We start from the raw sequence: 14,546 nt of genomic DNA on the forward strand, positions 1-14,546 counted from the left end.
CGCGCATTCAGACAGAGAGAGAGGGACGCGCATTCAGACAGAGAGAGAGGGACGCGCATTCAGACAGAGAGAGAGGGACGCGCATTCAGACAGAGAGAGAGGGACGCGCATTCAGACAGAGAGAGAGGGACGCGCATTCAGACAGAGAGAGAGGGACGCGCATTCAGACAGAGAGAGAGGGACGCGCATTCAGACAGAGAGAGGGACCCGCGTTCAGACAGAGAGAGAGGGACCCGCGTTCAGACAGAGAGAGAGGGACGCGCGTTCAGACAGAGAGAGAGGGACGCGCGTTCAGACAGAGAGAGAGGGACGCGCGTTCAGACAGAGAGAGAGGGACGCGCGTTCAGACAGAGAGAGAGGGACGCGCGTTCAGACAGAGAGAGAGGGACCGCGTTCAGACAGAGAGAGAGGGACGCGCGTTCAGACAGAGAGAGAGGGACGCGCGTTCAGACAGAGAGAGGGACGCGCGTTCAGACAGAGAGAGAGGGACGCGCGTTCAGACAGAGAGAGAGGGACGCGCGTTCAGACAGAGAGAGAGGGACGCGCGTTCAGACAGAGAGAGAGGGACGCGCGTTCAGACAGAGAGAGAGGGACGCGCGTTCAGACAGAGAGAGAGGGACGCGCGTTCAGACAGAGAGAGAGGGACGCGCGTTCAGACAGAGAGAGAGGGACGCGCGTTCAGACAGAGAGAGAGGGACGCGCGTTCAGACAGAGAGAGAGGGACGCGCGTTCAGACAGAGAGAGAGGGACGCGCGTTCAGACAGAGAGAGAGGGACGCGCGTTCAGACAGAGAGAGAGGGACGCGCGTTCAGACAGAGAGAGAGGGACGCGCGTTCAGACAGAGAGAGAGGGACGCGCGTTCAGACAGAGAGAGAGGGACGCGCGTTCAGACAGAGAGAGAGGGACGCGCGTTCAGACAGAGAGAGAGGACGCGCGTTCAGACAGAGAGAGAGGGACGCGCGTTCAGACAGAGAGAGAGGGACGCGCGTTCAGACAGAGAGAGAGGGACGCGCGTTCAGACAGAGAGAGAGGGACGCGCGTTCAGACAGAGAGAGAGGGACGCGCGTTCAGACAGAGAGAGAGGGACGCGCGTTCAGACAGAGAGAGAGGGACGCGCGTTCAGACAGAGAGAGAGGGACGCGCGTTCAGACAGAGAGAGAGGGACGCGCGTTCAGACAGAGAGAGAGGGACGCGCGTTCAGACAGAGAGAGAGGGACGCGCGTTCAGACAGAGAGAGAGGGACGCGCGTTCAGACAGAGAGAGAGGGACGCGCGTTCAGACAGAGAGAGAGGGACGCGCGTTCAGACAGAGAGAGAGGGACGCGCGTTCAGACAGAGAGAGAGGGACGCGCGTTCAGACAGAGAGAGAGGGACGCGCATTCAGACAGAGAGAGAGGGACGCGCATTCAGACAGAGAGAGAGGGACGCGCATTCAGACAGAGAGAGAGGGACACGCATTCAGACAGAGAGAGAGGGACACGCATTCAGACAGAGAGAGAGGGACACGCATTCAGACAGAGAGAGAGGGACACGCATTCAGACAGAGAGAGAGGGACACGCATTCAGACAGAGAGAGAGGGACACGCATTCAGACAGAGAGAGAGGGACACGCATTCAGACAGAGAGAGAGGGACACGCATTCAGACAGAGAGAGAGGGACACGCATTCAGACAGAGAGAGAGGGACACGCATTCAGACAGAGAGAGAGGGACACGCATTCAGACAGAGAGAGAGGGACACGCATTCAGACAGAGAGAGAGGGACACGCATTCAGACAGAGAGAGAGGGACACGCATTCAGACAGAGAGAGAGGGACACGCATTCAGACAGAGAGAGAGGGACACGCATTCAGACAGAGAGAGAGGGACACGCATTCAGACAGAGAGAGAGGGACACGCATTCAGACAGAGAGAGAGGGACACGCATTCAGACAGAGAGAGAGGGACACGCATTCAGACAGAGAGAGAGGGACACGCATTCAGACAGAGAGAGAGGGACACGCATTCAGACAGAGAGAGAGGGACACGCATTCAGACAGAGAGAGAGGGACACGCATTCAGACAGAGAGAGAGGGACACGCATTCAGACAGAGAGAGAGGGACACGCATTCAGACAGAGAGAGAGGGACACGCATTCAGACAGAGAGAGAGGGACACGCATTCAGACAGAGAGAGAGGGACACGCATTCGGACAGAGAGAGAGGGACACGCATTCGGACAGAGAGAGAGGGACACGCATTCGGACAGAGAGAGAGGGACACGCATTCGGACAGAGAGAGAGGGACACGCATTCGGACAGAGAGAGAGGGACACGCATTCGGACAGAGAGAGAGGGACACGCATTCGGACAGAGAGAGAGGGACACGCATTCGGACAGAGAGAGAGGGACGCGCATTCAGACAGAGAGAGAGGGACGCGCATTCAGACAGAGAGAGAGGGACGCGCAGTCAGACAGAGAGAGAGGGACGCGCATTCAGACAGAGAGAGAGGGACGCGCAGACAGACAGAGAGAGAGGGACGCGCAGACAGACAGAGAGAGAGGGACGCGCAGACAGACAGAGAGAGAGGGACGCGCAGACAGACAGAGAGAGAGGGACGCGCAGACAGACAGAGAGAGAGGGACGCGCAGACAGACAGAGAGAGAGGGACGCGCAGACAGACAGAGAGAGAGGGACGCGCAGACAGACGGAGAGAGAGGGACGCGCAGACAGACAGAGAGAGAGGGACGCGCAGACAGACAGAGAGAGAGGGACGCGCAGACAGACGGAGAGAGAGGGACGCGCAGACAGACAGAGAGAGAGGGACGCGCAGACAGACAGAGAGAGAGGGACGCGCAGACAGACAGAGAGAGAGGGGACGCGCAGACAGACAGGAGAGAGAGGGACGCGCAGACAGACAGAGAGAGAGGGACGCGCAGACAGACAGAGAGAGAGGGACGCGCAGACAGACAGAGAGAGAGGGACGCGCAGACAGACAGAGAGAGAGGGACGCGCAGACAGACAGAGAGAGAGGGACGCGCAGACAGACAGAGAGAGAGGGACGCGCAGACAGACAGAGAGAGAGGGACGGCAGACAGACAGAGAGAGAGGGACGCGCAGACAGACAGAGAGAGAGGGACGCGCAGACAGACAGAGAGAGAGGGACGCGCAGACAGACAGAGAGAGAGGGACGCGCAGACAGACAGAGAGAGAGGGACGCGCAGACAGACAGAGAGAGAGGGACGCGCAGACAGACAGAGAGAGAGGGACGCGCAGACAGACAGAGAGAGAGGGACGCGAGACAGACAGAGAGAGAGGGACGCGCAGCAGACAGAGAGAGAGGGACGCGCAGACAGACAGAGAGAGAGGGACGCGCAGACAAGAGGGACGCGCAGACAGAGAGAGAGGGACGCGCAGACAGAGAGAGAGGGACGCGCAGACAGACAGAGAGAGAGGGACGCGCAGACAGAGAGAGAGGGACGCGCAGACAGAGAGAGAGGGACGCGCAGACAGAGAGAGAGGGACGCGCAGACAGAGAGAGAGGGACGCGCAGACAGAGAGAGAGGGACGCGCAGACAGAGAGAGAGGGACGCGCAGACAGAGAGAGAGGGACGCGCAGACAGAGAGAGAGGGACGCGCAGACAGAGAGAGAGGGACGCGCAGACAGAGAGAGAGGGACGCGCAGACAGAGAGAGAGGGACGCGCAGACAGAGAGAGAGGGACGCGCAGACAGAGAGAGAGGGACGCGCAGACAGAGAGAGAGGGACGCGCAGACAGAGAGAGAGGGACGCGCAGACAGAGAGAGAGGGACGCGCAGACAGAGAGAGAGGGACGCGCAGACAGAGAGAGAGGACGCGCAGACAGAGAGAGAGGGACGCGCAGACAGAGAGAGAGGGACGCGCAGACAGAGAGAGAGGGACGCGCAGACAGAGAGAGAGGGACGCGCAGACAGAGAGAGAGGGACGCGCAGACAGAGAGAGAGGGACGCGCAGACAGAGAGAGAGGGACGCGCAGACAGAGAGAGAGGGACGCGCAGACAGAGAGAGAGGGACGCGCAGACAGAGAGAGAGGGACGCGCAGACAGAGAGAGAGGACGCGCAGACAGAGAGAGAGGGACGCGCAGACAGAGAGAGAGGGACGCGCAGACAGAGAGAGAGGGACGCGCAGACAGAGAGAGAGGGACGCGCAGACAGAGAGAGAGGGACGCGCAGACAGAGAGAGAGGGACGCGCAGACAGAGAGAGAGGGACGCGCAGACAGAGAGAGAGGGACGCGCAGACAGAGAGAGAGGGACGCGCAGACAGAGAGAGAGGGACGCGCAGACAGAGAGAGAGGGACGCGCAGACAGAGAGAGAGGGACGCGCAGACAGAGAGAGAGGGACGCGCAGACAGAGAGAGAGGGACGCGCAGACAGAGAGAGAGGGACGCGCAGACAGAGAGAGAGGGACGCGCAGACAGAGAGAGAGGGACGCGCAGACAGAGAGAGAGGGACGCGCAGACAGAGAGAGAGGGACGCGCAGACAGAGAGAGAGGGACGCGCAGACAGAGAGAGAGGGACGCGCAGACAGAGAGAGAGGGACGCGCAGACAGAGAGAGAGGGACGCGCAGACAGAGAGAGAGGGACGCGCAGACAGAGAGAGAGGGACGCGCAGACAGAGAGAGAGGGACGCGCAGACAGAGAGAGAGGGACGCGCAGACAGAGAGAGAGGGACGCGCAGACAGAGAGAGAGGGACGCGCAGACAGAGAGAGAGGGACGCGCAGACAGAGAGAGAGGGACGCGCAGACAGAGAGAGAGGGACGCGCAGACAGAGAGAGAGGGACGCGCAGACAGAGAGAGAGGGACGCGCAGACAGAGAGAGAGGGACGCGCAGACAGAGAGAGAGGGACGCGCAGACAGAGAGAGAGGGACGCGCAGACAGAGAGAGAGGGACGCGCAGACAGAGAGAGAGGGACGCGCAGACAGAGAGAGAGGGACGCGCAGACAGAGAGAGAGGGACGCGCAGACAGAGAGAGAGGGACGCGCAGACAGAGAGAGAGGGACGCGCAGACAGAGAGAGAGGGACGCGCAGACAGAGAGAGAGGGACGCGCAGACAGAGAGAGAGGGACGCGCAGACAGAGAGAGAGGGACGCGCAGACAGAGAGAGAGGGACGCGCAGACAGAGAGAGAGGGACGCGCAGACAGAGAGAGAGGGACGCGCAGACAGAGAGAGAGGGACGCGCAGACAGAGAGAGAGGGACGCGCAGACAGAGAGAGAGGGACGCGCAGACAGAGAGAGAGGGACGCGCAGACAGAGAGAGAGGGACGCGCAGACAGAGAGAGAGGGACGCGCAGACAGAGAGAGAGGGACGCGCAGACAGAGAGAGAGGGACGCGCAGACAGAGAGAGAGGGACGCGCAGACAGAGAGAGAGAGACGCGCAGACAGAGAGAGAGAGACGCGCAGACAGAGAGAGAGAGACACGCAGACAAGAGAGAGGAGACGCGCAGACAGAGAGAGAGGGACACGCAGACAGAGAGAGAGAGACACGCAGACAGAGAGAGAGAGACACGCAGACAGAGAGAGAGAGACACGCAGACAGAGAGAGAGAGACACGCAGACAGAGAGAGAGAGACACGCAGACAGAGAGAGAGAGACACGCAGACAGAGAGAGAGAGACACGCAGACAGAGAGAGAGAGACACGCAGACAGAGAGAGAGACACGCAGACAGAGAGAGAGAGACACGCAGACAGAGAGAGAGAGACACGCAGACAGAGAGAGAGAGACACGCAGACAGAGAGAGAGAGACACGCAGACAGAGAGAGAGAGACACGCAGACAGAGAGAGAGAGACACGCAGACAGAGAGAGACACGCAGACAGAGAGAGAGAGACGCGCAGACAGGAGACAGAGAGAGAGGGACGCGCAGACAGAGAGAGAGGGACGCGCAGACAGAGAGAGAGGGACGCGCAGACAGAGAGAGAGGGACGCGCAGACAGAGAGAGAGGGACGCGCAGACAGAGAGAGAGGGACGCGCAGACAGAGAGAGAGGGACGCGCAGACAGAGAGAGAGGGACGCGCAGACAGAGAGAGAGGGACGCGCAGACAGAGAGAGAGGGACGCGCAGACAGAGAGAGAGGGACGCGGCAGACAGAGGAGAGGGACGCGCAGACAGAGAGAGAGGGACGCGCAGACAGAGAGAGAGGGACGCGCAGACAGAGAGAGAGGGACGCGCAGACAGAGAGAGAGGGACGCGCAGACAGAGAGAGAGGGACGCGCAGACAGAGAGAGAGGACGCGCAGACAGAGAGAGAGGGACGCGCAGACAGAGAGAGAGGGACGCGCAGACAGAGAGAGAGGGACGCGCAGACAGAGAGAGAGGGACGCGCAGACAGAGAGAGAGGGACGCGCAGACAGAGAGAGAGGGACGCGCAGACAGAGAGAGAGGGACGCGCAGCAGAGAGAGAGGGACGCGCAGACAGAGAGAGAGGGACGCGCAGACAGAGAGAGAGGGGACGCGCAGACAGAGAGAGAGGGACGCGCAGACAGGAGAGAGAGGGACGCGCAGACAGAAGAGAGAGGGACGCGCAGACAGAGAGAGAGGGACGCGCAGACAGAGAGAGAGGGACGCGCAGACAGAGAGAGAGGGACGCGCAGACAGAGAGAGAGGGACGCGCAGACAGAGAGAGAGGGACGCGCAGACAGAGAGAGAGGGACGCGCAGACAGAGAGAGAGGGACGCGCAGACAGAGAGAGAGGGACGCGCAGACAGAGAGAGAGGGACGCGCAGACAGAGAGAGAGGGACGCGCAGACAGAGAGAGAGGGACGCGCAGACAGAGAGAGAGGGACGCGCAGACAGAGAGAGAGGGACGCGCAGACAGAGAGAGAGGGACGCGCAGACAGAGAGAGAGGGACGCGCAGACAGAGAGAGAGGGACGCGCAGACAGAGAGAGAGGGACGCGCAGACAGAGAGAGAGGGACGCGCAGACAGAGAGAGAGGGACGCGCAGACAGAGAGAGAGGGACGCGCAGACAGAGAGAGAGGGACGCGCAGACAGAGAGAGAGGGACGCGCAGACAGAGAGAGAGGGACGCGCAGACAGAGAGAGAGGGACGCGCAGACAGAGAGAGAGGGACGCGCAGACAGAGAGAGAGGGACGCGCAGACAGAGAGAGAGGGACGCGCAGACAGAGAGAGAGGGACGCGCAGACAGAGAGAGAGGGACGCGCAGACAGAGAGAGAGGGACGCGCAGACAGAGAGAGAGGGACGCGCAGACAGAGAGAGAGGGACGCGCAGACAGAGAGAGAGGGACGCGCAGACAGAGAGAGAGGGACGCGCAGACAGAGAGAGAGGGACGCGCAGACAGAGAGAGAGGGACGCGCAGACAGAGAGAGAGGGACGCGCAGACAGAGAGAGAGGGACGCGCAGACAGAGAGAGAGGGACGCGCAGACAGAGAGAGAGGGACGCGCAGACAGAGAGAGAGGGACGCGCAGACAGAGAGAGAGGGACGCGCAGACAGAGAGAGAGGGACGCGCAGACAGAGAGAGAGGACGCGCAGACAGAGAGAGAGGGACGCGCAGACAGAGAGAGAGGGACGCGCAGACAGAGAGAGAGGGACGCGCAGACAGAGAGAGAGGGACGCGCAGACAGAGAGAGAGGGACGCGCAGACAGAGAGAGAGGGACGCGCAGACAGAGAGAGAGGGACGCGCAGACAGAGAGAGAGGGACGCGCAGACAGAGCGAGAGGGACGCGCAGACAGAGAGAGAGGGACGCGCAGACAGAGAGAGAGGGACGCGCAGACAGAGAGAGAGGGACGCGCAGACAGAGAGAGAGGGACGCGCAGACAGAGAGAGAGGGACGCGCAGACAGAGAGAGAGGGACGCGCAGACAGAGAGAGAGGGACGCGCAGACAGAGAGAGAGGGACGCGCAGACAGAGAGAGAGGGACGCGCAGACAGAGAGAGAGGGACGCGCAGACAGAGAGAGAGGGACGCGCAGACAGAGAGAGAGGGACGCGCAGACAGAGAGAGAGGGACGCGCAGACAGAGAGAGAGGGACGCGCAGACAGAGAGAGAGGGACGCGCAGACAGAGAGAGAGGGACGCGCAGACAGAGAGAGAGGGACGCGCAGACAGAGAGAGAGGGACGCGCAGACAGAGAGAGAGGGACGCGCAGACAGAGAGAGAGGGACGCGCAGACAGAGAGAGAGGGACGCGCAGACAGAGAGAGAGGGACGCGCAGACAGAGAGAGAGAGACGCGCAGACAGAGAGAGAGAGACGCGCAGAGAGAGAGAGAGACACGCAGACAGAGAGAGAGAGACACGCAGACAGAGAGAGAGAGACACGCAGACAGAGAGAGAGAGACACGCAGACAGAGAGAGAGAGACACGCAGACAGAGAGAGAGAGACACGCAGACAGAGAGAGAGAGACACGCAGACAGAGAGAGAGAGACACGCAGACAGAGAGAGAGAGACACGCAGACAGAGAGAGAGAGACACGCAGACAGAGAGAGAGAGACACGCAGACAGAGAGAGAGAGTGACACGCAGACAGAGAGAGAGAGACACGCAGACAGAGAGAGAGAGACACGCAGACAGAGAGAGAGAGACACGCAGACAGAGAGAGAGAGACACGCAGAGAGAGAGAGACACGCAGACAGAGAGAGAGAGACACGCAGACAGAGAGAGAGAGACACGCAGACAGAGAGAGAGAGACACGCAGACAGAGAGAGAGACACGCAGACAGAGAGAGAGAGACACGCAGACAGAGAGAGAGAGACACGCAGAGAGAGAGAGACACGCAGACAGAGAGAGAGAGACACGCAGACAGAGAGAGAGAGACACGCAGACAGAGAGAGAGAGACACGCAGACAGAGAGAGAGAGACACGCAGACAGAGAAAGAGAGACACGCAGACAGAGAAAGAGAGACACGCAGACAGAGAGAGAGAGACACGCAGACAGAGAGAGAGAGACACGCAGACAGAGAGAGAGAGACACGCAGACAGAGTGAGAGAGACACGCAGACAGAGAGAGAGAGAGAGAGACACGCAGACAGAGAGAGAGAGAGACACGCAGACAGAGAGAGAGAGAGACACGCAGACAGAGAGAGAGAGACACGCAGACAGAGAGAGAGAGAGACACGCAGACAGAGAGAGAGAGAGACACGCAGACAGAGAGAGAGTGACACGCAGACAGAGTGACACGCAGACAGAGAGAGAGAGACACGCAGACAGAGAGAGAGAGAGACACGCAGACAGAGAGAGAGAGAGACACGCAGACAGACACGCAGAGAGACACGCAGAGACTCGCAGAGAGACTCGCAGAGAGACTCGCAGAGAGACTCGCAGAGAGACTCGCAGAGAGACTCGCAGAGAGACTCGCAGAGAGACTCGCAGAGAGACTCGCAGAGAGACACGCAGAGAGACACGCAGAGAGACACGCAGAGAGACACGCAGAGAGACACGCAGAGAGACACGCAGAGAGACACGCAGAGAGACACGCAGAGAGACACGCAGAGAGACACGCAGAGAGACACGCAGAGAGACACGCAGAGAGACACACAGAGAGACACACAGAGAGACACACAGAGAGACACACAGAGAGACACACAGAGAGACACACAGAGAGAGAGAGGGGCAATTGTGCCGGGGGAAAAAACGTTCAAGACTCGGGAACTCGCGCACCTCCAGATGTTGCTGTGTTTTCATTAACATTTGGATATTTTCATTGCGAAACTGAAGGTTTTCTTCTTGCAATCGAATTATGCTATTCTTTGCGATTGCTAACTATGGGAACAAAGAAGAACAGAGTTAGACTTTCGCACAGTTTTCTCTTGAAATCTGTGTTGTTGTATTAATGTGCTGGAGATGGAGTTCCATTAACTGCAATGTGTAGAAGAAACTGAGCCCTCACACAGCCCATTAAATCTGACAGATCACCACTTAATTTAGAAACTTTTAGCTTTGTGTGTAAGTATACAATATATCCGAACTCCAAGAGGATAGGGCAAACACGGCACCAGGACATCGCCTGGTGTACTGTGGGTTCTATCCCCAAGAATCTGGGACTAATTCTATTCTGGCATGGGCCAGTGTCACCCCGGGAGTAATCCTGCTGGCGTGTCAAACGTTACCAGCTGGAGTAACCCAAGTGTGGAACAGTGTGGAGACTGTGACACTATATTCCAGAATGGGTCTGCAGCTGTGAAGAATACAGCAAAGCTGAATGATTGAGATTTAAGACAATGCCTCCTAAATATTGGGTAGTGTGAAAATATCAGCCGTATCCCCATTTTCACTGATTAGAATGTAAAATCTCCCCCTTGGACATGGCTGAAAGTTTGAAATATTTAAAAAATAGAGAATGCTAAAGAAACTTAAATTTAAATACGTTACCTCTTCAATGAGTTTAGAGTTTGCCTTCTCGAGTGAATCAACTCTGTCCTGCAGGCTGCCAACCGTTGAACTGAAAGTTACAAACACAGAATTTCATCAATATGTTGGTTGAAATAACACAAGACTGTACTCAGTGTGAACTGGCAGAGATAAATGGACAGTAATAATTCATCATCAGTTTGAATCATGAGGTAACATTAATAAATCTATCGTGGCAGTTTGGGCCCTGCTGCTCAGAATGTTCCAGACTTCTCCCCAAAATCACAGGAAGTATGCACTAGCATGTAGTTGCGTGTTCCCACTGAGCACTGGTGTAAATTTCCCCTTCCACCAACACCAGCACCCCCATACACAGAGCTACAGTCACATTGGCAATGCCACCCCTGCCTCACGGAGCTAGTCACAATGTCAACGCACCCATCCCTGAGCTACAGTCACACCGTCAATACCCAACCCCTCCCCCACAACGAGGTACAGTCACACTGTCAATACCCACCCCTCCCCCCCCAACGGAGGTACAGTCACACTGTCAATACCCACCCCTCCCCCCCCAACGGAGGTACAGTCACACTGTCAATACCCAACCCCTCCCCCCCCAACAAGGTACAGTCACACTGTCAATACCCACCCCTCCCCCCCCAACGGAGCTACTGTCACACTGTCAATACCCAACCCCTCCCCCCCCCAACAAGGTACAGTCACACTGTCAATACCCAACCGCTCTCCCCTCCCCCCACCACGAGATACAGTCACACGTTCAGTAGCCTCCCCCCCCCACACCACAAGCTAGTCACACCATCAATACACCCCACCAAGCTACAGTCACACTGTCAATACCTCTCTGTCGAGCCAGTCATGCTGTCAATGCAGCCTCTTGCCCCAAGCTACAATCAAAGTCAATAGGTAGATAAATCCCCAGGACCTGATGAAGTGTATCCCAGGACATTGTGGGAGACTAGGGAAGAAATTGCGGGTCCTGTAGCAGAGGTATTTGAATCATTGGTAGTCACAGGAGAGATGCCTGAAGATTGGAGGGTGGCAAATGTTGTGCCTTTGTTTAAAAAGGGCTGCAGGGAAAAGCCTGGGAACTACAGGCCGGTGACGTTCAGAAGTGACGTTCAGAAGTAACGTTCACGAGGGGTCACGGGCTCAAGGTGAGAGGGGCGAAGTATAACTCAGATATTAGAGGGATGTTTTTTACAGAGAGGGTGGTGGGGGCCTGGAATGCGCTGCCAAGTAGGGTGGTGGAGGCAGGCACGCTGACATCGTTTAAGACTTACCTGGATAGTCACATGAGCAGCCTGGGAATGGAGGGATACAAACGATTGGTCTAGTTGGACCAAGAAGCGGCACAGGCTTGGAGGGCCGAAGGGCCTGTTTCCTGTGCTGTACTGTTCTTTGTTAGCCTCACATCTGTGGTGGGTAAGTTGTTGGAAGGTATTTTGAGAGACAGGATCTACAGTCGTTTAGAGACGCAAGGACCAATTGGGGACAGTCAGCATGGCTTTCTGAGTGGAAAATCATGTCTGACAAATTTGATCAAGTTTTTTGAAGGGGTGACCAAGGTAGATGAGGGCAGTGCAGTTCATGTTGTCTCCATGGACTTTAGCAAGGCCTTTGACAAGGTACCGCATGGTAGGTTGTTGCACAAGGTTAAATCTCATGGGATCCAGGGTGAGGTGGCTAAATGGACTCAAAATTGGCTTGGTGACAGAAGACTGGTTGCAGAGGGTTGTTTTTCAAACTGGAGGTCTGTGACCAGCGGTGTGTCTCAGGGATCGGTGCTGGGTCCACTGTTATTTGTCATTTATATTAATGATTTGGATGAGAATATAGGAGGCATGGCTGGTAAGTTTGCAGATGACACCAAGATGGTGGCATCGTGGACAGTGAAGGTTATCTCCGATTGCAACGAGATCTTGATCAATTTGATTTGATTTTTTGATTTGATTTATTGTCACATGTATTAACATAGTGAAAAGTATTGTTTCTTGCGCGCTATACAGACCAAACCGTTCATAGTGAAGGAAACGAGAGAGTGAATGTAGTGTTACAGTCATAGCTAGGGTGTAGAGAAAGATCCACTTAATGCAAGGTAAGTCCATTCAAAAGTCTGACAGCAGCAGGGAAGAAGCTGTTCTTGAGTCGGTTGGTACGTGACCTCAGACTTTTGTATCTTTTTCCTGACGGAAGAAGGTGGAAGAGAGAATGTCCGGGGTGCGTGGAGTCCTTAATTATGCTGGCTGCTTTGCCGAGGCAGCAGGAAGTGTAGACAGATGCAATGGATGGGAGGCTGGTTTGCGTGATGGATTGGGCTACATTCACCACCGTTTGTAGCTTCTTATGCAGAGCAGGATCCATACCAAGCTGTGATACAACCAGAAAGGATGCTTTCTATGGTGCACATGTAAAAGTTGGTGAGAGTCACAGCTGACATGCCAAATTTCCTTAGTCTTCTGAGAAAGTAGAGGCGTTGGTGGGCTTTCTTAACTATAGTGTCAGCATGGGGGGGACCAGGACAGGTTGTTGGTGATCTGCACACCTAAAAACTTGAAGCTCTCGACCCTTTCTACTTCGTCCCCATTGATGTCGACAGGGGCATGTTCTCCTTTACGCTTCCTGAAGTCAACGACAATCTCCTTCGTTTTGTTGACATTGAGGGAGAGATTATTGTTGCCGCACCAGTTCACCAGATTCTCTATCTCATTCCTGTACTCTGTCTCGTCATTGTTTGAGATCCAACCCACTACGGTGGTGTCGTCAGCAAGCTTGAAAATCGAATTGGAGGGGAATTTGGCCGCACAGTCAGAGGTGTGTAAGGAGTATAGTAGGGGGCTGGGAACACAGCCTTGTGGGGCACCGGTGTTGAGGATGATCGTGGAGGAGGTGTTGTTGCCTATCCTTACTGATTGTGGTCTGTGAGTTAGGAAGTTCAGGATCCAGTTGCAGAGGGAGGTGCCGAGGCCTAGGCCACGGAGTTTGGAGATGAATTTCGTGGGAATAGTGTTGAAGGCTGAGCTGTGGTCAATAAATAGGAGTCTGACATAGGTGTCCTTGTTATCTATGTGTTCCAGGGTTGAGTGCAGGACCAGGCAAATGGCATCTGCTGTGGACCGGTTGCAGCGGTAGGCAGAACATTGAATACAGGAGTTGGGACGTCTTGTTGAAGTTGTACAAGACATTGGTGAGGCCACACTTGGAATACTGTGTACAGTTAGATCACCCTATTATAGAAAGGATATTATTAAACTAGAAAGAGTGCAGAAGAGATTTACTAGGATGCTACCGGGACTTGATGGTTTGAGTTATAAGGAGAGGCTGGATAGACTGGGACTTTTTTCTCTGGAGCGTAGGAGGCTGAGGGGTGATCTTACAGAGGTCTATAAAATATGAGGGTCATACATCAGTTAGATAGTCAATTTCTTTTCCCAAAGGCAGGGGAGTCTAAAACTAGAGGGCATAGGTTTAAGGTGAGAGGAGAGAGTTACAAAAGTGTCCAGAGGGGCAATTGTTTTCACACAGAGGGCGGTAAATGTCTGGAACAAGCTGCCAGAGGTAGTAGCAGAGGCGGGTACAATTTTGAAAAGCGTTTAGATAGTTACACGGGTAAGATGGGTATAGAGAGATATGGGCCAAATGCAGGCAATTGGGACTAGCTTAGGGGTTTAAAAAAAAGACAGCATGGACAAGTTGGGCCAAAGGGCCTGTTTCCATGCTGTAAACCTCTATGACTCTATGACCCACCCCACGTTACAGTCACTGTCAATACACCCTACTGAGCTACAGTCACACAGTCAATACCCACCCAGCTATATATTTGTACTTCTTTCAGTTTAATGTGCCTTATTTGCTGTTCACAATGTGAGCTGCTTGACACTAGGGAGACAAAACCAGGATGGACTGCTTTGTGGAACACCTCTATTAAGCCCACTAGCGGGACCCTGAGCTAACAGTTACCTGCCATTTTAATTCTCAACTGTGCTGCCACACTGCTCTTGGCCTGCTGCAGTGTTCCAATGAAGCTCAAACATCTCATCTTCCCATCGGACACTTTACAATCTTCTGGACTCAGTTCAACAATTTTAGGTCATAATTTCTGTCCCCATTCTGTTTTGTGCCTTTTTTCTGATTTGGTTTTTTGAAGGAAGAACGAACAAAGAACAGTACAGCACAGGAACAGGCCCTTCGGCCCTCCAAGCCT

The 14,546-nt window shown here is 55.8% G+C and overlaps 1 protein-coding gene across 1 annotated transcript in view; it reads right to left on the reverse strand.

The window, feature by feature from the left end:
- Nucleotides 1-9,634: 9,634 nt before the first annotated feature.
- The window catches only part of LOC144489578 (RUN and FYVE domain-containing protein 2-like), a gene marked incomplete at its 3' end in the record, with an annotated part of 42,498 nt that continues 37,586 nt past the window's right edge, over nucleotides 9,635-14,546 (reverse strand). The window contains exons 7-8 of the mRNA XM_078207436.1: nucleotides 10,346-10,415; nucleotides 9,635-9,736 (exon numbers count right to left, since the gene is read on the reverse strand). Of these exons, the coding sequence (XP_078063562.1) occupies nucleotides 9,635-9,736; nucleotides 10,346-10,415 (172 nt within the window). The remainder of the gene's footprint in view (nucleotides 9,737-10,345; nucleotides 10,416-14,546) is intronic.

The sequence above is a fragment of the Mustelus asterias genome, unplaced genomic scaffold, assembly GCF_964213995.1.
Source record: "Mustelus asterias unplaced genomic scaffold, sMusAst1.hap1.1 HAP1_SCAFFOLD_2322, whole genome shotgun sequence".
Classification (NCBI taxonomy): domain Eukaryota; kingdom Metazoa; phylum Chordata; class Chondrichthyes; order Carcharhiniformes; family Triakidae; genus Mustelus; species Mustelus asterias.